The following is a 23,627-nucleotide window of genomic DNA, read 5'->3' on the forward strand; positions in this document are numbered from 1 at the left end:
TTTCTTATTTCTAAAACTAATTCCACACCCACCCAACCCGCAAATAAATTATATAATTTTATTAAAGTTTGAAACATTTTACAACATTTACATTTTCCGGTACACAACCCAAAATGCAGGGAAGGTGTAAGGAAGACCAGTGAGATGCCCATTTTAATACCTTGTCCTAGAAGTGTTGGCCAAGTGAAGAAAGAATGGCCAATTTTTCAAGATGCAGGAGTCCTATGGCACTTTTATGGCGCAATCCTATTGAGATAGTTGGCAGCCTCCAAAGTCGGAGGCTGCTGAGTATCTAGTGCCGGGCGGCCGCAGCACAGAGTATCTAGTGCAGGGCGATCCTCGCCTCTGGGCTCCCTCTGCCCTGCCTTTTTGGCTAGGTGGCCGATTTTAGCTATCTACCTGTGGCTTCAGGGAGGGAAGGAGGCCACACAGCACATAGCAAGCTGCAGAATGCGGCTTCCACAGTTTCCTCCCCTCCAGGACTGCCCCGTTTCCCTGTCTCCACGCTCCATTTCCAAGTGCAGAGACATAGCTGGTGCGGAGAGTACTGTACCAGTTCGAGGGGGCGGGGAGCACAGTTTCTGGGAACTGAGTTCGAAGCTCTGGCTCCAACCTCAGGTCACAGAAACTGAAACATCCTATGGCCCTCTAGACAGTATCTAGTGGCCATAGAACTGCTCTCTTAAGGACTTACAACTTTTCTGTGGCATGAATGCTGTAGTCTACTCAGGTGAAGTTTTTCAAGCTAAATCACTGAAGCACTCTGCCCACAGGGTTTAGCAAAGCCTTCCTCTGGGCTTTATTTTGATTCAGGAAACATGATGAAACCAGATTTTTGGCATGTAAGATCCTTAATTTAGGGAGCAATCCTATGCGTGTTTAGACAGAGAAAAGGCCTACAACTCCCAGCATACCCCACTGGCTGGGGCATGCTGGGAGTTGTAGGCCTTTTCTCTGCCTGAACATGCATAGGATTGTGCCCTTAGAATGCTTAGTAGCCTTCCAAAGATCTAATTTGGCTAATCTAACTAAACTGGACTCCCACGACATTTTTGTTAGACTGTAATGCTGTACATGCTTACATGGGAGTGAGCTCCATTGAAGTGGGTCTTACTTCTGAGTAAGCATGCATAGGCTGTAAAACATTTGCTTATCATTGGCTCACTTATGAGCTGCAATGTTAACCTTTGCATTTCTTTCTTACAAGCTAAATGATCTTCCAAAGAACTGGTAACCATTTCAAAATGTGGTCTTCTCAATTTCTCCTCCTAATCTGGCTAGGAACTCCATCAAAGAAAGAGAGAGAAATATATAGCTTTCCATGATTATTTTCTTAATTCACTCTTTTTCTTTTCTTTTTTACATTTAGCTTCTTACAGTTCAGGCCAACAGTTTAGGAGTATTTGTCCCTAAGTGACCTGTGACTTGCAGGGACATGCCGCCCCCCCCCCCCCCGTTTTAATTCTGGACTCCCTGCTAGCTGTAATTAGTGAAGATAATTGGTCCCACCCCCAATACTCTTGGTTAGGGTTAGGTTGAAGCACTATCTTGCAGAAGTCACCCACTGAGCTTCTTGGAAAAGTAGGGATGAGAATGGTAGCTTCCCATACATGCAAATTAACTCGGTTTCATTTGCCCCTCCAGAAATACGGTTGCAGTTTGCAGGATCATTTTGAAAGAAGTATATCCATGATGATGGAAGTGTAGCATATAAAATCACTTTCATGCATTTATTTATTTATTTATCTCTCCTCCTCCTCCCCCCCCCCCCAGGTGGTGGCAGCTGCCGTACTACTGGGTAGGAATTAAAATGTATGACCTCGTAGCAGGAAGTCAGTGTCTGAAAAGCAGCTATATTCTTAGCAAATCAAAAGCCCTGGAACTTTTTCCTATGTTGCAGAAGGACAGACTTGTAGGTGCCATTGTCTACTACGACGGTAAGTTCTCTCACTATCTGACAGTTTTTAAAAGCTAATTTTTTTCCGTGTTTTGGTATCTGTGCATATTGCAAGTTTGAAATGCTAGCCCGTTGCAGCTTATATTGCAGAGGTAGGCAACTGACGGTCCGTGGGGCGCAGTGCCACCTTCTTCTCTGTGCTGACCAGTGAGGAACAGCTGAGCAATCAGGACGAAGGAGCTGGGCTGCAGTTAAACTTCATCTTCATCCCTTTCCTCTGCTCAGCTGTTTCCCAGCGGGGAGGATTTCACCGCCATTGCTGCTCCTGCTGCTTGTGCCACAGCAAGGGTGCAGACACACACAACACAGCTCGAGTCCTCCTCTTGGCTTGGCATCGCTCCAGGCTGTGAACACTGTGGAGGTGCTGTCTTGGTTTCCACCCCTTGGCCTTTTGCTTCTCTGCTCCTGCTGATGTCATGGCTGTGGGCGTTTGAGGTTTTCTCATCAATCGCAGGTGGCCCGTGTTGGCACTGGGAGCCAAGAAGAGTGGTGCTTCGAGGAGACTCGCTTGCTTTGTCATCTTCTAGGTCGACGTATGTGTGATTGATGGATAGGTGGTTCATTGTTATCCACCAAGGAATGTATCAAATGATGTGGACTAGGTGGCTGTCTAGACCTCTGTGATTTCTATGGATCAGTCATAGGTTACACGTTCATAACTCATGGCGCTCTCACACATGCTGCAGTCCATCGCAGATCTAATATCTCCACTTAAACTCTTGTATTCCCAGTTGTCACCTGAAAAGCAATACTTTGTAACGGAGACGGTTCACACATTCAGGTTCCCAGTGTCAAATACTGAGTAACTGCATTAAAAGTGCATGCATGCACGTGTGTGTGTGTGAGAACCACCATCCCTGTGATTCTAATGAAAAGAGAACAGGATCAGTTGTGTCCAAATTGTTTTCCAAGTAAACATGTGCTTTCTGGGTGTTTCAAAGTTTCTAGGCCTGCTATCCTGTGAGTGGGTATTATTGTTGTGTTTCCACCCACTACACCTTTCCATATAGCCAACTTATGGCCGTTCTGGTAAATCTGCCTGCCAAATAGTTGGGATCAAGGAGGTTTGGTTAGCCATCAGGGAGTTTCTCGAGTAAAGAACTCTTCAATAGCTTCTTTCACAGAACTTGGATGAGTCTTCGAGAGCATCCCATCTGTATTTTTGGGCACAAAATGAAATGTTACGTACACATTGAATTGGAGGTGAACCTGCATACATTTTAATAAAGCGACGGGGAAAGCAGCCTACCAAAATGTGTTTAGAAATTACTGGAAGCCAAGAAATTCAGTTTGAGATGTTGGAATGCAACTAGTTGCACAGCAGGGTGCCCACTTAACTACTTTCTTGTAGCTCCCTGCCATGCCTGCATACTAAAGGCCAGCCTTAACTGTGAATTTTTTGTCTTTATGTTAGACCCATAAAATGCTTTTTATTATCTATTTTTCCCCCACTGGATGATTTACAGGATTCATATTTTCTGTTAGGGGCAAGAGTGTATTAATGTGCAGATTTGTAAGCCCCCCATGTAGCCAGCAAGCCAGCTTTGCACTAGCAGGATGCCTTTCTGAGTGTTCATAAAAAAAAAAAATCTGCACACACATTTAAGCATGAAGCCTGCCGGATGCTTCACTGTGCACCCAGAATCTCATTCTCCTCAAATCTGGTGCTTCATTGCCTTCCCCTTTTGAAAAGCTCTGTAGCTGCCTGCTAAGTGTGTGGATGAGCTACGATTTGGCCGCGCTGTGAAAGTCATACAATGATTTCATTGTGGACTGAACAGAAATGCCAGTCAAGTCAATCTATGCCTCTCTGTGCTGAACTCAACTGAGCTGAGCGATCCTGAGGAAGTAGCCTAAACCGTGGAGTGATCATCTATTGATGCTTGTGGTTTTAAATGAAGAATAGTATATAGTGCAGCATTGATGATCTGGAATAAGCAGTAGTCCTATGCAGGTGTTCAGTGTGCACGTATGAGAGCTAAAGGGGGTAGTTGCGGCAAGGGGCTACACGCAGACCTTCTCCGCAACATCCCTGTGTGCTCCCTTTTCTGTAGATCTGAATTCCTTCGTACAGCTAGTGAGGTCTCTAATTATATACTCCTTTCCTTTGCTTCTCTATCAGAATGAATTGGAATGAAGATCAACCCCCACCACTTTCCCTTGGGCACTCACATTTTTCTCTGACACCCTCCGCCCTTCCCCAGATAACAGACAGGAGTCAAAGAAATCACAGGCCCTCACGGCATGCATTCCAGACTTGAACTCTATCTCCTCTCAAGTAAAGTGGCCTTTGCCAAATCCCATTTTCTCATGTAAGCTTATAAGCAAAGATCCTGAAACGTTTAAAGAAGTAAGTGTCTCCCTTAAGCCCTAAGAACTCTGGCAGTGACAGTTGTATGCTTTTCCTGTGCAGTCAACTGGAGGTCTAGCAAGGTTAAGATTGTGCCAACAATGAACAAGCAAAATCGGTTTGAGAATAGACTTTTAGGCTGCAGTCCTATGCACACATACCGGGGGGTAAGCTCCATTGAAGTCAGTGGGCCTTACTTCTGAGTAGACATGGCCAGGGTTATACTCTTAATCAAATACTTGAAAGCTTAGTCCATCTAAGTGCAAGTCGATTTGCAAGCAGTGAGGGCAAGGGAGAAGAGCTGAGAGTCAAAGGATTCAATATTGCATCTCTTAAATTTTGAGACGGTTTATAGCCATTGTCTGATGCTACTTAAACACAGAAACTGAAAAGTTAGATTGTTCCGGATGTGCGTGTTTGGTGAGGTGAATGTAGCCTCCAACACTGGAGAAGGGGCATAGCTCAATGGTAGAGGCTACACTGATAGGAGGATTTGCACTTTGTCACCAGCAGGCAAAGACGTTTTTATTCAGGCAGGCATAGAAGCTAGTCTGTTGCTGTTTGATTGGTTGGCTGCTGTTTATTTCTTACACTGTGGGTTTTCACTGTGGTTTTAATTTTGCTTTTATGTTATGTTTTAATCTGTATTTTATTGTGATTTTTTTTTTTACTATTAGCATTCAGAAAATCTGCTGTGAGCTACTCTGAGGCTACAGGATAGAGCAGGATATAAACCAAACAAAAGAATCAGTTAAATACATTTCTTCAGGTTTCTTCTCCAAAGCTGGAAATGCTAGGCCAAATCGTGTACCTGCTGTCTGGGTGGTCAGCCACCTTTTCACAAACACGTATGCTCCATTGCGTGGATTGCGAGCGTAGCAAACAGGATGTATGAATTTGAATGGTGGCTGCTACATCTTCATCTGACTGTGCTCTTGTTTTCACAGCACTTTCTGAGAGAGTAGTCCTGAAAAGCGGCTTAACAGTATTTAAAATAATAATAATGATAATAGTGATTCTAGGTGCAAATCCCCACAGCAGAGTCTCATAATGTAGGTTGAGTGGTGCCTGTGCCAGATGGTTCAGCAAACATGTTGGCCCTGAGCTGAGGTGGGAAAAAATATTGTTGTCTTGGATTCTTGTGCTGAAAGGTGGGATAAGGATTCGGGGGGGGGGGATCTTCTAAATAAAATAAATAATAAAGTTCATGTGAACTGGATGACAGCGTTTGCTAAATGATAGAGTGTTACGATGGGGGAGCCTTGTGGTGGCACCATGCTAACCTCATGACTGCATGCAGTCATGTTATCAGAAGTTAGTACTGAGAACTAGGTGCTTGTTCGAATAAAAAGTAGGATTTTTAAAATTCCAGAAATTGAGTATCTTTGGTTATCCTGTTCAACAGCTTCTTTTCCTGGAGGGCCACTTTGAGAGTGGAGGTAGGGACAGGCCAAGGCCACGACTCTCCCCCACACTTCCCCTAAACGTAGTCTGGCAGCATATCCTATTACTGTAGGTGAAGCTCTGCTGTCCTCTCTTGCCCCTGGATCGGGCTGGATTTGGCCTTCAGTCTTCTACCTCTGAGGGTGAAACTTCCCTTTTCTGATAGGGTGATGAAACCCCTTTTTGCCTCCTATCTACTGTTTGGATCTGTTATAAGAAGGTTGAATTTGTGCTGTTAGTAGCATCTACTGGCTGCAGAGAGTAGTACCTATCAGCTGCTGTTCTGTCTTTGTCTGTTCCCTCACGCTGGCAACACTCAGGCCACTAAATGCTTTATTTTTCTCTTTCCCCATCCCTCCAAATTATCTTCTCAAACAATTTATTTTTATGTCTATCTTAAAAAAAAAAATTAAAATGTCTGTGTGAAATTGGGCTCCTGAATCTCCATTCCTTCCTCTCTCCATCTAATTATTTATCAAACTAGTGACCAGACAGGCTTTTATTTTCTACTATATATTGTTGCCTAGCCTACTTAATTGCATTTTAAGTTTGTTTATACAAGCAGAAAAAATATATGGTACATTATAAATGTTGGATGTACCAGCAATAGCAAATCACAAACTTTACCAGGGGCGATGCTTGCTCTGTCGCAGCATCAGGAAACTAAAGCATATGTTGGATGTTAGCCTGGGTGTACACAATGTGTCCTATTTACTCAAGGTTTCCTTTGAAGCCACAACTTGCAAGTTTGTTTCTTAGGGGTACATGTCAGACTTCATTTAGCATTTGTTGGTATTCGGATACTCCAGAATAGCAAAAAGACAACATTTTGGGGGAGGAATGTGGCTGCCATCTGAGCAGTGATCTGTCAGTTTCATTTATGCAGCTCAAGGAAAATTAGAAAAGAGGCACTATGGAAAAGCCAGCACCGCTTTTCCTAGATCAGAGAGAGAGAGAGAGAAATTAACCAATCTCTCTTTTTAAAGGAAGATTTAACTTCTATTTTTTAAAATTGCCCTACGGAACACTAGGAAAATATAAATTAAAATTATCTTAACTTGGTTTTAAATCAAAATTTCCTTAAGAAATAAATAAACGTTAAGCATTCACAGAAACCATTTTCTGGTTTAAATGACAAAGGTCTTTTAGATATTTTATTAATATCTTTGTCAATCACAAGTCCTCTTCTTTCAAAAGGTTCTCTTCAAGCCATAAGCACATTAGAAGGCATTAATTTTTAAAGACAAATGGTTCTTTTTCTGTTCTCTCTTAAGTATTTATTTTGTGCCTTTAAAATGTGTTGCCAAAGATTTTCTTGCTATCTTTCTAAATTTTGGTAGCATCTCATAAAACAGCTAAAAGTTGCTAGATGAGCAGTGCAGTCCTATACATATCTACTCAGAAATGTTCCATTGAATTCATTGGGACTTATTTCCAGGTGTAAGTCCCAATGAACTCAGTGGAGTTTACTTCTGAGTAGATACAGAATTGCACTGTAAAATCCCTCTCTCTAATAAACTCTGTCCCTCCCATTTTTTGATGAAATAAGAGTCAATAGGAAATGTCTGTTTGAGACGTCAGGGCCCTAGGAATACACGTGAAGATTTTGTATTTACTGGTATCTTTTTCGAAGTGGAGAAAGCTGCTTAAAGAATGTGGAAAAAGAAGTCATGATATTTTTGAAAAGAAGTGAGATTTTTCTCATTGTAAAACTTACGAGGTTTTTTTTTATGTAGGTGTGGGGGAAGCACCAAAAATCAATGGGAGAAACTATAGAACATTCATTAAGCTGTCAGCAGTGGAATAAATACTCTTTTTCTTCTAGCCTCCTATGACTGCCTTTCTAGTACGTGCTGAATTATGAAAAGTTACAGGTTTATAATTTATTTTTGTCAAATTTATAATTTTGAGACTATTGAGGTATATAATTGGGGTACAGCCCAGGAGAAAACTTGGGCAGTTGTAAAACTTCATACACTTATTTCAAACGTTTTTCTCATTTGGAAACAAAAACAGTGTGACAAGCTGCCATAGTAAAGGTTTCTTACAGGTGAAGCCCAGCATGTCCATCACAATAGAAATATGACAACCTCTTATAAGGTACAATAAGAAGGGAGGGAAAGGAGCAAAGCAAGGAAACCATTACAGGTAGTTAAAGGCAGCACTGAGACTTGGAATTACTTTGAATAATCTCTATAAACTGAAAATCTTTAGAGGAAACCTGCATTTAGCCTGCAGTGATAATGGCTGTAGGGGGTTGATTTTCTTCCTCTGCTGGAATATATGGGAAATGAATCATTGGTGTTGGATGGTGGCATCTTTATTTTTAATGATTTTTTTTTTAATAACTGCGATTTAGTGTAAATAGTATATGGAGGAAGGACGTCTAAACTAAAGTACCCTGATGAATTACAATTGATATTTTACTTAGCGTGCACACACACACTGCAGTGAAGGCTGTTATAAGGTCTCCTTTCTTCCCAGTTGTTTTCGAATACCTTTTGTGTCACCTGGAATTTCACCCCTTAAATAATTATTATTTTGTAATGTATAAAATATGCTTCTCAGACTGTTGTTGATGCCCCTTGAAAGTGCTTTGTGTTTGTGAGCCACTTCCCCGCTCCCCCCGCCCCCCCGGCCACCCATCATGGGGGAAGCCACATGCATAAACATACCTACCGGACTCTTAGTTTGTTCTTAACAAAAGGCATGCATTCCGTAGCACTTCGGTTGCTGGAGGCGCCGTTCCCAAAAGCATGCAGATGATAACTGCATCTCCTGCTGTACCTGTAACAATTTAATTGTGTAAGTCAGCCCAGTCAAGCATCCCCAGCACATGACTGGGAGACATGAAATTCATTGTCATTATTGTCCCTGTCATTTTGGATCATTATATCCTGCTGCAGAATTTTCCTCTCTTCAGTGCTTTTTTTTACCTCCAGGAACCAGGGATTATTGCTGAGGTTGGGGTGGGAGCAGCACTGTGAACTACATTTACCTCGGGGGAGCCACAGATTAAATTGGCTTTGCTCTCTGACTTGCTGGATTCATCTGTTTGTATGCTGTGAGTTTAAACTTGGAAATTTATGAGTATTGAGTGAAATTTCCATGGACCTTGCTTTATTTTGTTTGTGTGTTTGTATTTGTTGGTGGAGAACCAAATGGTGACCCTTGTCTCGCTTCATAAGAAGTGAACGTGAGCTGGTTCTTCTGATCCCATGTTACCCTTAAAGGTACAGGATTATTCTCCAGCAAAGTGACATTATTTGTGCATTATACCACAAACATCTCAGTATTTCCCAGCGTGCCATGGCTTTTCAGAGGAAAGATTCCATTGAACCATGTAATTTATATGTGTGTGTTTTATGTGAACTTCATGGTAGGCCTTTAGTTAATATGTATCTTGTTCCATAACGTGGTGATGATGGTGCCATGGATACGGCTAAGGAAAAAAAATGCTGTTGTGGAAAGGGAATTTTCTTGTTGGTGCATGAAATTTGAAAGGCATCTCAATATTTTCTCTTCAATAAGAACTAAATAAAAGATAGCCTTATGGCTTTCATCACTTCGTTGTCTGGCAGTCATAGAAATTATGGGACTTGGTGGGCAGAGGGGGAAAGGAGTACTGCATTGGCAACCTCTATGCCTCACTTTCTCTACTACAGGCCCCACCAAGTTGCTACAGCCCTCTTGGAACAAAATAGGGGTGGCAACTGTTCTTGTAGCTGGCAGGAGTTTCCATTTCTCATAGAAGCTGGTATTGGAACAGCTGCCTGTAGAGAACGTGTCTGAGTCCAAGAAGTGAGAGGTAAGTGGAAGGGCCCTAGCCAAAGAAGGCTAGCGCATTAAAGTCTTAGGTGACCACTGAACCTTGGGCATGGAATACTTGCTTTTGGGACACCATCATCCAAAGCATTTTTGAACCTGTCCTCTTGCTCCCCCCACCCCATTATTTCAAAAACTGATTGCGTTTAATGGTGGCAGCATGTTTTAATGCCAGTTTTTCCCCTCCTGTGTGTATTTGTTCTTGAGCCATTTACATTATTTGAGTGAATCCTTGGGGCTGGTTCACACTTTATGCCGGAATTGTATTTGCCATAGGTACATGAGTGTTACACTGCCGTCACCAGCAGCCAGCAAGCATATGCGAATGACAGACACGCGTCAATAACAACCCTTGTACATGTGCTTACCGCCCTCATTGGGCTGTGGTTCCTCGATGTGTGTACACAGCTATTTAAAGATGCGTAGCTGTTGGTTGTACATAGGTTTGCTGTGGGAAAGGCCAATATAGAATCGGTGTACCCACAGCACACGCATTGCCACATGAAGTGTGAAGCAGTGTTTGATTCCTATTAAAGGGACTGGTGTGACTAGCTGTGTTTAAATTGTGGGATAAATATTTCTGCCACACGAAGTGCTTGCGATTTCTGCTGACTAAATTTAGTTATTGTTTTGGCACCTTAAATGTGTATGATTTCCTTGGAAGTGGATATTCTATAAATACGATAAATATGCGTTTGGCTGAAGGTTTTTTGTTGCTTCCTTTCTGTACAGCGAATAGGGATTCCTTATTATTTATTTAGAAACTACCACATGTCTCTAGTGAGTGATGAAGTCACTCGGCTTCATAAAGAGTAATTCTGCATCTTCCATATATCTCTGACATATTACCTCCTGTCTCTTTTTATACCCTTAGATCATAATTCTGGTTCTTGTTGGTTTAGACAAGGTCATGTAAGAGGAAGTAATTTCCTTGATGTCCTATGAAGTGGGCAATAGTTCATAAAACTATTGACTGGTTTCCATGTGACTCAAAAGAGATACAAAAAGAGAGAGAGAGAGAGAGAGAGAGACTGACCAGTTCCAACTGAAATAAAATGTGTGTGTGTGTGTGTGTGTGTGTGAGAGAGAGAGAGATAGAGAGAGAGAGAGACTGATATGTAAATAAAAAGACAACTTAATCCTCACTGACTCTTCCCACAGAATTATCAAAATTGTTAGAATATTTCCACAACTTGTAGCTGGAATTTGGTACATATGTAGACACTGATTATTGAGAAAATTCTGCAGATGAGGCATTTAAATGACTTGTGGACAAGAAGAATCCACATTAATAACAGCTAACACAGAACAAGCCATGTTTCACGAGGACTGAATGTAGGTTTGTGGGTGTCATAACCTCCAGCCCTGGGACCTTCCAATATGTAGCAGAGGATTCTGATGAGGATGATGTACAGGCTAGTTACTCAGGAGTAGGAAAGCCAGTGTCTTATTCTTCCAGCCAGAGGACACAGCCCTGCCATCATCATCTGGCTCAGAGGATGAGTCCCCAGCAGACCCGCCATCTCCTCATCCTTGCAGAAGTCTCAGGCCACAAAATCAGGCCAGTCAGCAACTCTAGGAGGAATGGAGCCAACCACACTATAGGGCTTGTCAGCATACATAAGGATTCAGTTGGCTTTAGCTTATTGTTGTACTAGGAAAGTGGTCCAGCCTGCAGGACCCACTTGGCACTATCCAAGGTCCTATTTTCTTCTTGCTTTGATCTGACTTCCATCAAGCACTACCAGCTTCCCTTGTGAGCCTCAAGCTACCACACAATGGGACAGTGGGATTTTCCCCTTCAACTTGAGCCAGCCTTGGGTTGGGGGAAGATTTGCAATAGCAGCCAGAAGTGGATGCAAGCAATACATGCAATAGGATGAAACAGTATGGGATTTCTTTCTTCACACCATTTCACAATCATTGGATTAGCTCAAAATAGATTTTTAATGGGAGCCAGGATTGTATCTCTGGTTGCAGAATTTAAGCCCTGTGTTTTGTCCTGTCCCTGTCTGTCTACACATACACATTTATATCCACATTTATACACACACAAGATGTGTTAATTATCCCCTGTTTAATAATGTGCACTGACATCACATTTGTCCAGCATTGTAGCATGGCCACAGAAGGGCTGTCAAGACATTTTTCATTGTGACATTTCAGCGTGACTTCCATAAACTGGCACTGACAACATTTTGCTTTCATTTTAACACTATGCATTTACTTACCCTGACATTGCAATAAGATGTCTCTGACAGATTGAAGGCTGATACAAAAGAAGTGGGGTAACAACATAATTAAAAGCCAACACCACTGAGTAAATCCTAATTCTGATCTGCCCCTCAGCACCCCCTCCCCACGAGAAGAAATTCATTATCTGGCAAGGCCTCTGGCAAGGCACTTCTAAGTGTCTGAGCAGTGATTCACACCTGGTGTCATACCTCTCTTTGACTACATAGAGACTTATTTTGTTAGAATATTATTACCTTTGATTCAAACTAAGGTAATACCTTTTTTCATTAGGTCAAGTTTCCAGCTGTGAAAGCTTCCAGAGGTCTATATAATCATCAATATTAAATGCATAATTTTAATGTCTGCGCGTGGTCTTATTTATCTGTGTCTCTTCCATTCTCTATGAGAATATACAGTTTTGTTTAGCATAAAACTCTTCGTTTTACAGTAGAACATGCCAAACTTTCTTCAGTAAGATGGTCTGCTTTGCTGTTTTCAAATTTTGGAACTCTTTACAGCAGAGGCTCTCCAATCTTGTCACGGTGATGAGAACCTGAGGAATGGGTGACTCAGATGGTACTTGGGATATCTCTGGAGCCCTTTGTGCTAAATGCTTAGCAATAAGGTGATGCCTCCCCTGGCCTAGTTAAGTCAAGACATACAAACTTCCCTGCATTAATAGGAGGACAGAAAGAGTGAGTGTTAGTTGCTTTCCTAGGAACCGCTCATGCTCTTTTTGTGAGATCAGCTTCATGTTTCACTCATGGTTCTTTGTGGGGCAGCTAGTGACTCCCATCAAGAAAGCAAGGATATGACTGAGTCATAGAGGAGGGCAGGAGTGATCTAGAAACCCTTGGTCAGGAAAGTCTTGTGTTCCCTTTGCTTGGAACCAAGGAGCGGGTGGAGCTGAGTTAGCTCACAAACTTTGTGAGTTTGTTCATGTACACAGTGGAACAGTTATATGTGAGCCATGGTAGAAAGTGGGCCCCTGTTGTTCAAACGAATGCTGATCTGAAGAGTTCCCATTTATTCTGTTGACCATTTATTCTCTTTCCCACTATACCAAGGCATTGCAAAATGGGATCTAGGACTCTTCTGCCTGGGACTGGAAAAAAAGAGATCCTATTTATTATTATACTCATTATCTTCTTTTAACAAGTTCACTGTGTACTTTATTTTCTTGAAGATATACCATAATAAATAATATATAGGGAGAACCTGTAGGGGGATGTGTGGTAGGAAGGCTATACTTTGCATGGTTTCTTCACAAATTCTGCTTATTCCTCCCCATATTCCCTTTTGCCATTGGTCTGTGTTCCATCATTCCCTCCTCATCCCCTTCCGCTGATCCAGCAATGATGCTGATGCTTCCTGGCTGTACTGGAGATCTAGGTGCATCCAGAATAAAAAAGCAGCGAATGATTAGGAAATGCAGCATTCTAGGTCGAATCTTTTCACGGAGGACTTTCATTACAGTTTGTATTTTCCAAGTTGCTCACATGCATTCATTCAGAGTGGCTTTGGGCTGTCATTCAAATTGCTTTGGGACCAGTGATGTCTTCAGTTGTATACAGTTTTTATGTAAAATTTCCAGCCAAGTTGTGGTCATGAGAGGTGGTAGAGCGAAAGAAAGAAAGAAAGAAAGAAAGAAAGAAAGAAAGAAGTAATAACTAGTACAGGGTAGAGTGTTAAGTGGCCATGTGTTCAGGGCAAGTGTTGTGCTTTACCATTCCTGCTACATTGCCCAAGATTAGCTGTTGTAAGCTTGAAGACAGTTGACTCAGCTCTTTGCTATGAAAGAACATTGAATTATTTTGACAGCTCTGTTCTTTTATTTGTATATCATCTTCCAGACACGATGGGAAATTGAAGACCTTCTGAATTTAATATACGAGTTACTACTAAAAGCAAAGAACTCCAACCCCTTATTGGTGTATTAAAACCTCTGGCTCTGTATTTAAAAAAAAAAACAGCTAGCTTTTTGGCTTCTCTCTTCACCCTGTTGTCCCTCATAATATTGCAGGAGTGTTTTTTAAAGCATATGGATAATCTTCTAGTTTTCTTGGTGTATGCTGTTTATTTGGTTAATGTATTGGTGTGGCACATAATTTACCTTTGAGCTAGTTTAATAGGGAATTTTGGAGGCCAGGAAAAGGGACGCTATTTAAGGCAAACTGGGGGAGGGGGTAACATTCCTTCTCCTTCTGTTTCAATGCTATGGGACTTAACTTCTGAGAAAAGCATAGGTTCAGGCTGTCAGTGACTGTTGTTACAAACAAGTGGTTTTCAGGCTTCCTTCTCCAGGGGAATCTTTTCTGTAATGGCTTTCCTGCTGCATGTTCTTGAGGATTCTGGGACCCATCCTCAGTTCAAAGATGGCGTCCCAAAGACAAGTTGCATTTTGTAGAGCAGGGGTGGGCATCATGCATGCTGCCCCGGTGCAGCCTCCCCCTGCCCTGAATACCACTAGAATATGCAGTGGCAGCAGAAACCCCACCGATTTGGGCTAGAATGCTATAGAACATACTAGCAGCCAAATTTAGCTTGTAGAGGAAGATCAGTAAAAGTAGACGAGGCCTTCTTTTGGGAAGTTTGTCTACCATTGCAGATCTTCTATTTCAGGAATATCAGATAAGCTTCCAGGGCACTCCATGGATTCCTAGAAACACAGTGTCAAAACTGTTGTTATAAACGATTAAATGCATACCAGTGGCCTAAATCCTTTTGATCGGGGTGGAGGACCTATGACCCTTCAGATAATGTTGGACTACAGCTCCCATCACCCCAAGCATTTGCTATGGTGCCTGGGGCTCTTGGGAGTTGGAGTCTAACAGCATTTGGAAGGCTGCATATTCTTCAACAGAGATAAGCTTTGGCTGTTGTAGGACTTGAGCAATGGGCCTTAACTGTGTGTTAGAATTGAGATATGTTTTCTGGTATGGCAGTATACTAGAACAACCCCATACTTAACTGGAGTATATTCTAAGTTTGTATCAAAAGTATATGCAGCTCGAATTGAGCTCTCATTTCTTGTTACATTTGCCTTGGGCCTTGTCTTCCAGCAGAAATCCTCTCCATCTTTTCTACTTTTCAACCAATTTGTCAATCCAACAGGAGGGAGCTGTTCTTTCTCTTTCTCTCCCTCCGTCAAATTTATCATTCATGAACAAAGGTGGAAGATGCTTCTGCCTTTATAAGACTCATACTCCTAAGAAGAGTGGCTTCTGGAGAACTGACGTGGCAGTAGAGGTGTCTGTTGGCCAGCCAGACCCCTAGAGGGCACCCATGATTGGAGACAGGAAACCACATGTCAGAGAAAGCAAATTTGTAGCTGTTGCCTCCTTCCTCAGACTAGAGATACTCCTGGGGATTTACTTCTAGTGACGAATAAGACAGACTTTCCTACTTTTCTCTGACACCTAGTTCTGTAGTTAATTCAGTTCAAAGGAGTAAGGAAACACTAATTGTTAACTATTTCAGTTCCTTGATGACTGGACTTCTTTAGGTTCAGATGTCTCTCAAAGTTTCCTGGATTTTGAAGAACATCCGCAAGACCCCAATCCCATGTTTTCAGCTTCTCTGTATTCTCTTCTGCATAACCAGCAATGATTGCAGGATCCTTAAGGATGGATTCACACAATCCATGTTTTCCTGACCCATCCTGTCATGGTGATATCTGCATGGATTTGGGCTTTGTGAAAACCCTATATGCATTCAGCTCTGTAGTTGCCATGCGAAGATGGCAGTTGATCTTCTAAGCGCTGCTGAATGTATGATGGTTAGGAGTGTGCGTGTGTGTGTGTGTGTGTGTGTGTATTTATATATAATATTGTGGAACTTGCTGAGGTTGACGGTGCAAAGAAAAGTCTCCTTGTGATGAGAAAAAAGTAGTAAGAGCTCCCTACTGTAGCAAGGGATGATCCTCATGCCACAACAATCTGAGCAGCAAACAATGTCTGCAAAGCAAAACTATTTGAGCTATGAAAACAAAAATTGAAAATGATCCCTTTTATGATCAACTTCCCAGTTGCATCCTCTCTTTTCTGGGGAAACTTAGTTGTGAATTGTATTTATATAGTACAGCAATTAGTTGCTGTTTTACATTAAACCTGAGCCATAGTAGGAAACCTCTTTTTCCCCTAAGAATCCATACATGCCTTGCTATTTTAAAGGCTGTTCCCCTTAAATGAGATATAGCTCCTTGTTAAATAACATTTCACCACCAAGAATATAACAGCAGTACTCCATCACTGTCATTTGCCATTATTGAAGTGGCCTCCACCAATCTTGGAAATCCCTTCTGCACTTAGAAAGCTTGTTTGTAGGGGGGGGGGGTGGCATGTGTGTGTGATTTGGCTTTCAAAGAATCAAAGAGCAGATCTTCGTACAGATTTTTGTTCATATGACACATATTCAAGTGGAGAATTTTAAGTAGATTTTTTTAAAAAGTCACAAACACAAAGCTCGCGTATTATCAAGCTGCTTCTGGATACTTTTTCCATAACCACATTTTCCAACTTGTGACTTACTAGCGTTCTCTCTCTGGTTTTTTTTTGGGGGGGGAGGAGGCTCCCATTTAATTTATTTATTATAGTTTTTGATCTGATCTCACTCGTTTTCTATCTGCAGGCAGCTGAAGTGACTCACGCAATTTAAATGTAATGAAAATGCTGAAAATAAATCAAAACCTTTTGACTTTTTGCTGAAGCTATTGTTCTTCGATTTTGTCCGCTTTGGGGGTTTCTTTTCCCTGGCACCTATTTAGCTAGCTTAAGCTTCACTCACTCTGCTCCCTCCACACTGGAATAAGAAGTTTTGAAGATGGAGTGGGGGTTGCAGAGTTCTGGGAACCATTGATCCTCTTTCTACGTTTTTGCCCTTTTGATTTTTGAAACAGATTACTTGCATAGCATCTGGGTGTTGCTCAAGCAGAATCGGAAGGGGCTGAACGTTACATAAATCATTTATACTGAACACTTGGTATGCTGGCGACATAAATCAACAACAGTATCCATTACCATTCATCCCCCTTTTTTTATCAGTATTATCTTGATACAACTGATCCCAACACGTGGTCCTGCTGAACCCTGCCTTTGGAGGTCTAGCCCTTTGTAATTAATTATTCCGGGCACACAGAGCTTGGCCCTTGCTACGCAGAATAATTGCTCCCAGCCAACATCCAGGGTTTTTAACTTCAGTGGCAATAATAAATAGAAAGTCTCAGGTGATGCCACTATTTTAAAGTAATTAATCATCCCCACTCTTCTTTCTCTTTCCTCCCCTTCCCCCACTCCCCACCAGTGCTCTCTCTTACATGTTGATTCTCTCCACCCCACCCCACTAAGGAGATTCAGTAATAAATCTTTAATGATATAAATGTTAAGAGTGATCTATTAACTAAACCTTGTATTGCATGTATGTGTGTTCAGGATTTGTTTTTTAACTGTAAATGCTGTTCGTTGTGAACTTAAAATGTGCATAAAATGAATGCCTATTTTATAGGCAGTTGAGGCTTAGCAGTGGAATCTCTGAAAGATCATTACTTTTTTTTTAATGTCAGACGGTGCGTGTGCTAATAGAGATTGTTAATTAACACCAGTGGGGCTGTCAAAAAATAAATTCTTGGGAGATGCGGTATTAATGCCAGATTTTTTTGCAGGGGTGGGGGGATTTGAGAAGCCTTCCCATCCTCCAAAAAGGGAAGTGTCAGCTTGTTTTCATCTAAGGTTCTTGAATGAATGAAAATACAAATAATTCAGTTGCAACATCTAAGCACGCATCACTTGGACAGTAATCCTGGCCATTTACAAATGTTTGGGCTTTTGTATGTTTCTGCTGTTTCAAAAAGGGGAGGTGAACGTTTTGCCCTACCAAAGGACAATGTTTTTTTCTCTTTCTCCAAATAATTCGTGTGAGAGCTGACCAGCGATCATGCCAGTTCAGTATGACAGGGACAGATGTGACAGATTGGTTCTGACACACTTCCATACCACAAGTCAGTGGCTTGAGGTGACTCATGTCCTTCCGTTGATTCTTCCCCCTGCTGCAGGACAGCACAACGATGCACGAATGAACCTTGCTATTGCCCTCACTGCTGCCAGGTATGGGGCTGCCACAGCCAATTACACTGAAGTGGTGCGCTTGCTGAAGAAGACAGATCCCAATAGCGGGAAGAGCCGCATCTGTGGAGCAAGGTGCAGGGATGTTCTAACAGGTACGTAGGCTTCGCGCTCCGTGGTCTTTTTATAGAGGCCCTTGCCTCCCTTTCCCTAACGGATACGCGTGCACATACACAGCACCCGCTTTTGCTCTGCTTTCATTTTCCAGAGATCGTGTTTTTTTTCTGGTTGTATTCTGTGGTTTGGCGGATCCTGGAATTCCCCCACCACCTCTCCCAAGGCAGGCACTTTGAGCACATGGTTGTTGAACTGCAATAAAGCACAGCTGTCTACAAATGCATTTTGCTCTTCTGTTTAAGGAAAAGGGGACTTGTTACTTCCTCCTCCTCCCAGCCCCCCGCTACAGAAAGGGGGGAGCGCAATGGGAGGCTGGAGTTTGTAAATATCACTTAACTGACAAAGGAGGCATATTTCCAAAGTGCAGTGGCATGTCATTAATGCCAATCATGTTTAACTTCTGTCAGGTTTTCATTCAAACCCTAGTGCTTTGGCAAGCTAAGCCATGCTTTTACATCCAAGCCCTTCTGTCAAGCAAAGCTGACGTTGTAAAATACCGTGTGGTGTGCATTCAGTAATAGTACCACTTAACAAATTTCAGGCTTTAAGAATGTCATTAAATATAGAACTCAATACATAAAGCAAAATTGGGGGAGGAGAGTTGCTGCCACTCTTGATTTTTATCGGACAGGATTTGCTTCCGTGTGTCTCATCCCTTAAAAAAAAAAAAGTGCTGCACATACTCTTTAAAAAAAACAAAAAAACCCAAGGTATTTTCTGTTTTTTTGTAATAATCCCAGCTGCTCAGTTCCTATAGCCCACGCTCTGTGTGTGTGTGTGTGTGCGTGCGCGTGCATGCATGTGTATATATACACACACTTCACAATAGGTTAACTTCATAGATAAATTAATAATCCAGAGAGTCAGTGAACAGGGAAACAAATGGAGTATGTGATTGATGCTGTTTTCTTTCACAGGGCAGGAATTTGATGTCAAAGCCAAATGTGTTATCAATGCTACAGGACCTTTCACAGACTCTGTGCGGAAAATGGATGAGCAGGAAGTACCAAACATCTGTCAGCCAAGCGCAGGCGTTCATATTGTGATGCCTGGCTATTACAGGTAACGATATTCAAAACCTGAATCATTTATAACAATCTTAAGATGTGTGCCTAACAGGAAAGAAAAGAGTGTGAGTGTGTGAGTGTGTGTGTGTGTGAGAGAGAGAGAGAGAGAGAGAGAGAGAGCGAGAGACAGAGAAACTTGCTGGTTTAAAGGTTCAGGTTGAATGCAAGCTTCTGTTCTTCTCTCCTACCCCCTACACACACACGCACACGAAAGCTATTTTGTGCAAGTCAGGAAAAAGCCATCGCTTTTGCCAGGGAGGGGTGGGGGGGCCGCATGGCACAATCCTCCACATAACTAGATCACCATTGAATGTTCATAGAGGATTGTTTGTTCAAAGTATCCCTGTATTGAAATCTACCTGCAAACAGAATGTTTTCCCATTTGAAACATTCAGGGGAGGCCTGAATGTTTTAAACTAAAGTAGACAGAATGTACTTTCTGGTCATTGCCCCTCCACCCCCTGCCCCCCCTTGAATACTAGGGTTTTCTGTTTGTGCGACTTTGGCAACAAGTATCTTTGGAAGACCACGAATGGGCACTTTTCTAGGGATCTGATTTACAGATGTGGATGTTTTGCCGTGCTACTACAATCAGTCTTGTGATCCTAACTACTGTGTGTTAAAAATGCTTTGTCTCTCCCTCCTTGAGCATCCTAGCCTTCATTTAAAGAATCCGAACAAAGATCTGCGAGCTGATTCTAAAGAGGCCATAACGTAATCATTCTGACCTATTGCAATGGGGAAAAACTGCAGAAAACTTGGGAAACCACCAAACAATCGGTGGTTGGGAGAAAGAAGGTGGGGCCATCTGGGGAACCCTGCAGGGCCAAATTGAGGCCACAGGCAGGCCAGATTTGGCCCCTAGGCCTAAGGTGCCTCACCCCTGCTGTAATGCCTAAGAGAAGCCACTAGGTAACCTTAAGCAAGTCACTGTTCTCTTCGCTCTGGATCCATGTCTGCAATACTGGCCTACTTTACATGACCGTCATAAAGATTACTGAAGTGCTTTGAACACTCAAAATGTCCTATAGGATACTAACTCCACGTTCCCCAACCTGATGCCCTCCAGATGTCTTGAATTGCAACTCTCACCATTCCCAGCCAGCTAACTATTAACAATAATGGGTGGTATTGAAAAATGCCCTTCCACATGTGGAAGAAATGATACTTCACTCACGGAAGGGTTGTTTTCCACCCTGTGCTAGAACGTTGTTTGAGAAAAGTGAAACAAAATTCAAAAGATGTAATTCCGCTTGCATGAGAAGTTGTGTAAACTCTTGTCCAAGAATTTGTGCAATGCTTGTCCAAGCAGAAGCAGGAGAACTGCTGTAGAAGAGCATCTTCCTGTTACAGCACTGTGTGAACTTATGCGCAAGCTCTTGTGCATCTGTGGAACAATGCTAGGGGCTCTTTTTCTTCCTCCCACGGTTCTTTGGATCGAGGCCAATATATGCAGAACATCCCTTTCTTCAGCTGAACATCACGAAGTCTCTTCCTGCACTTGATGTGCAGTATAGCTAGCTGAAAGAGAATATCTAGTTAAAATAGGGTCTTAGCAATCAGCTAAATAAGGCCACGTTCTTTGGCATCGAAGCCCATATTTATGTGTAGGGAACCTAGCAGGCTTTCCCCTCTGTAGATTAGCCAGCCTGGCCCTGCCCAGAGTACAGCTGCCTTGTCCGGGTGCAGGAATCAGCTACTAATTCACAGTGGTGGTAGATTGCTCCTGCTCTCATGTAGGGCGGTCGTTGTGGTATCATTTGTGTTCTTGGCCATGGGATCTTTGTGCTTGATCCAATTTATAGGCTCAGGCTTGTAAAAGTCCAGAGCAGGAATTACAAGTCCGTGATTCCTTTCTTCCATAAAGCAACAGAACTCTAGGACTAGGGTACCTTCATTATACTCTGTGCTTCTTATACATGCTTGAAACTGAGTGGCTGGGGCAATTACTTGCAGCTCTTTGCACAGCTGCTGGGGCTACTGTCCCCATCATCCACCTACTGTAATGAACACAATGAGTTTGCTCAAAAGCATTCCCTCTAAAAGGAGTGCACAGTAGCAGCTGAAAAGCAAATATTTTGGCCTTTAATATTTTACTAAGAGAGAGCTTGAGACTAGTTAATACCTCTTTATAGTGGGCTACAACATCTTCAGTCTTAGATGGAACTCAAGATAACATAAGTACATGTGTGTGCAGGGTGTGTGTGTGTGTGTCTGTGGCATGCATCTGGCTTATTTACTGTATAATAAACTCGGTGTTGGTCTCCATCTTTGCCTGATTCTTCAGCATCTTTCAATATTCAGATTACTTTCTTTCAAAAGCAATTGCTCCCTACATATATCATTCTCAGTACCGTACCGCTGAGTGAAGACTGCACTGATACCATCCTAAAGACAGATGAGCCAAAGAATTTGTCTGTATAATAAATATATGCTTCAAACTGAAATTTAAATGTGTGTATTTAATTTAGCAACAAGTTTTTGCCCCCGGTGTCAGTTGAATCCTGTTTAGCAGAAAATGCATGTCATTTCATTACAACTACTTGTCTCTTTGGGAAAGTACTTTGACATCATCTAGGGAAAATGGTAAATAGTTTAAAGGCTTTTTATGTGTAAATGTAGATAAGATTTAATTAATTTAATGTTAATACAATGCAAGTGTTTCCCGGTGGGTTCTTACATTTTTATATTCTTCATTAATAGTCCCTGTGTTCCCTCTACTCTCATTAATTCTGTTCTTCCAATACATGTCCTCACTTAAGTAGCTACTGCATGACTATCTCACACCCATGATGATATTAGTGCGGCTGTAATCTCTTATAAAATTCAATCTATAATCCAATTGGTGTTGCTTTTAGATTATTGGCTGCAGCACTGGCTGTGGTTCTGCCTCTTGGAAGATGTAAAAACAGAGGCCTGATCCAAAGATTTAATTGCTGCAGGCAGAACCTGTGGGGGTCATATCCAGGGGGTTCTATCCAATGTTAGTCTAACCTAAGTCCCATTCATTTCAGTGGGTCTGCTCTAAGTAGGACTAACATTGGATACAAACCTATCTTGGTACTGTTCTCCCAGGAAGTGGGAAAACCCAATATGTCTTGGTTCTGTGATCAGACGTTGACTTGAAACACATTCTAAGAACCAGAACATACTTGGAAGAGAGTTACTGCAGCTCAAGAGCTGCATTGGCTTCTAGCCCCATCCATCTGATAGTGCCCACCCTCCACCTACCTGCCACAGTGGCCACCAGCTGTGACTGCCACGTTCATTGTGGGATCTTGTTGTCATTTAATATTGAATGGGTCTTCTCTCCTGGCCAGTCCCATGCTCCTGTCATTCCTTCCTGCCCCACCCTTAGGATTCCTGTTCCAGCACCAGGCTACATTCAAAACCAGATGACGATAAAATATGATGATCACGTACTACATAGTCTGAAAAATATATCCTTTCAAGGTGGATTCTGATGTTGATTTTTCCTCCTTGGCAGAGGAGGATTGGGAAGTAGGGAGTTACATAACTAACTATTGTTAGTGTGGACTTTGAGTAAAAAAAATCTTCAAGCAGCAGCTCTCTATACCAGATGGGAAACTGCTTTTAAAACGCAGATAGCATGGGGCGGGGGGGTTGCTGATGAAAGGCAAAGAGGTAGGCTGGAGGTCTGCAGGTCTAAGACTGAAATGGAAGATAGGAAATGTAAATTGGAAGCTGCCCCAGCCCATGCGATCCAAAAGTGAATCAAGTTTGTATCCTGTATTGAGACCTAGTATAGCATAATCGCCAAGAGATGATTCAGATTTCACCTTTGCTATGAATTCATCCAGAGAACTTAGGTAAGGTACTCTCTGCCTCAACCCCCACCCCCACCTGCAACATGGAGATAATAACACAGGGGTTGTTCTGTAGTAATGTATGTGAAGCTCTTTGAATGAAGCACTGTATAAATATGAAGTATTATAATTATATCCTAGAATCTCATCCTGGTTGTATGCTAGAACTTTCTACTCTTTGGCAACCTAATTCTTAAAAGAAGATATGGTAGAAATGGGCAAGGCACTGAGATCTGCGAGTTTACTCTTCCCATTTTAGTTACTCTAGTGATTCAATGACATTAAAAATGAATGCAGATTATCTCCCAGCAATCTCTGCAAAGCATATACTCAGTCCTTCTATAGTTCTGCTTATTTTAACCCAATTTAGAAACCTTATTTGAAAATGTATCAAAAGTTTTTTGAATAGTTTAAGTCTGTATATTAAATTTCTAAGTTTTCTTGCCTCTCTAAATCAATAGTGATTTCATTTTGAAAAGTAATTACTTGTCTGCCATAGTTTACCCTGCACAAGTCCATGTTGACACCCACTTTTTAAGGTGTACTTCTCCAAATGTATCTTTAAGCTGTATATAAATATCATCTCAAAGACTTCTTAGTTTAGAACTTAGATTTCAAGTGGATGTAATTGTCATCATCTCCCTGAGGGGTGTTTCACACGTGATTTTTTTTTTCCTTCATCAATAT

The 23,627-nt window shown here is 41.9% G+C and overlaps 1 protein-coding gene across 5 annotated transcripts in view; it reads left to right on the top strand.

Annotated features, from left to right (window-relative positions):
* Nucleotides 1-23,627, top strand: part of GPD2 (glycerol-3-phosphate dehydrogenase 2) — a 102,429-nt gene that overhangs the window by 42,114 nt on the left and 36,688 nt on the right. For all 5 annotated transcript variants that reach the window (XM_084811068.1, XM_084811060.1, XM_084811050.1 and 2 more), the window contains 3 exons: nucleotides 1,774-1,937; nucleotides 17,860-18,024; nucleotides 18,964-19,108. In XM_084811068.1, coding sequence (XP_084667194.1) covers nucleotides 1,774-1,937; nucleotides 17,860-18,024; nucleotides 18,964-19,108 — 474 coding nt within the window. The remainder of the gene's footprint in view (nucleotides 1-1,773; nucleotides 1,938-17,859; nucleotides 18,025-18,963; nucleotides 19,109-23,627) is intronic.

The sequence above is a fragment of the Heloderma suspectum genome, chromosome 1 (genome assembly GCF_057233095.1).
Source record: "Heloderma suspectum isolate Gila_16-S chromosome 1, 16-S_ref, whole genome shotgun sequence".
NCBI classification, from domain to species: domain Eukaryota; kingdom Metazoa; phylum Chordata; class Lepidosauria; order Squamata; family Helodermatidae; genus Heloderma; species Heloderma suspectum.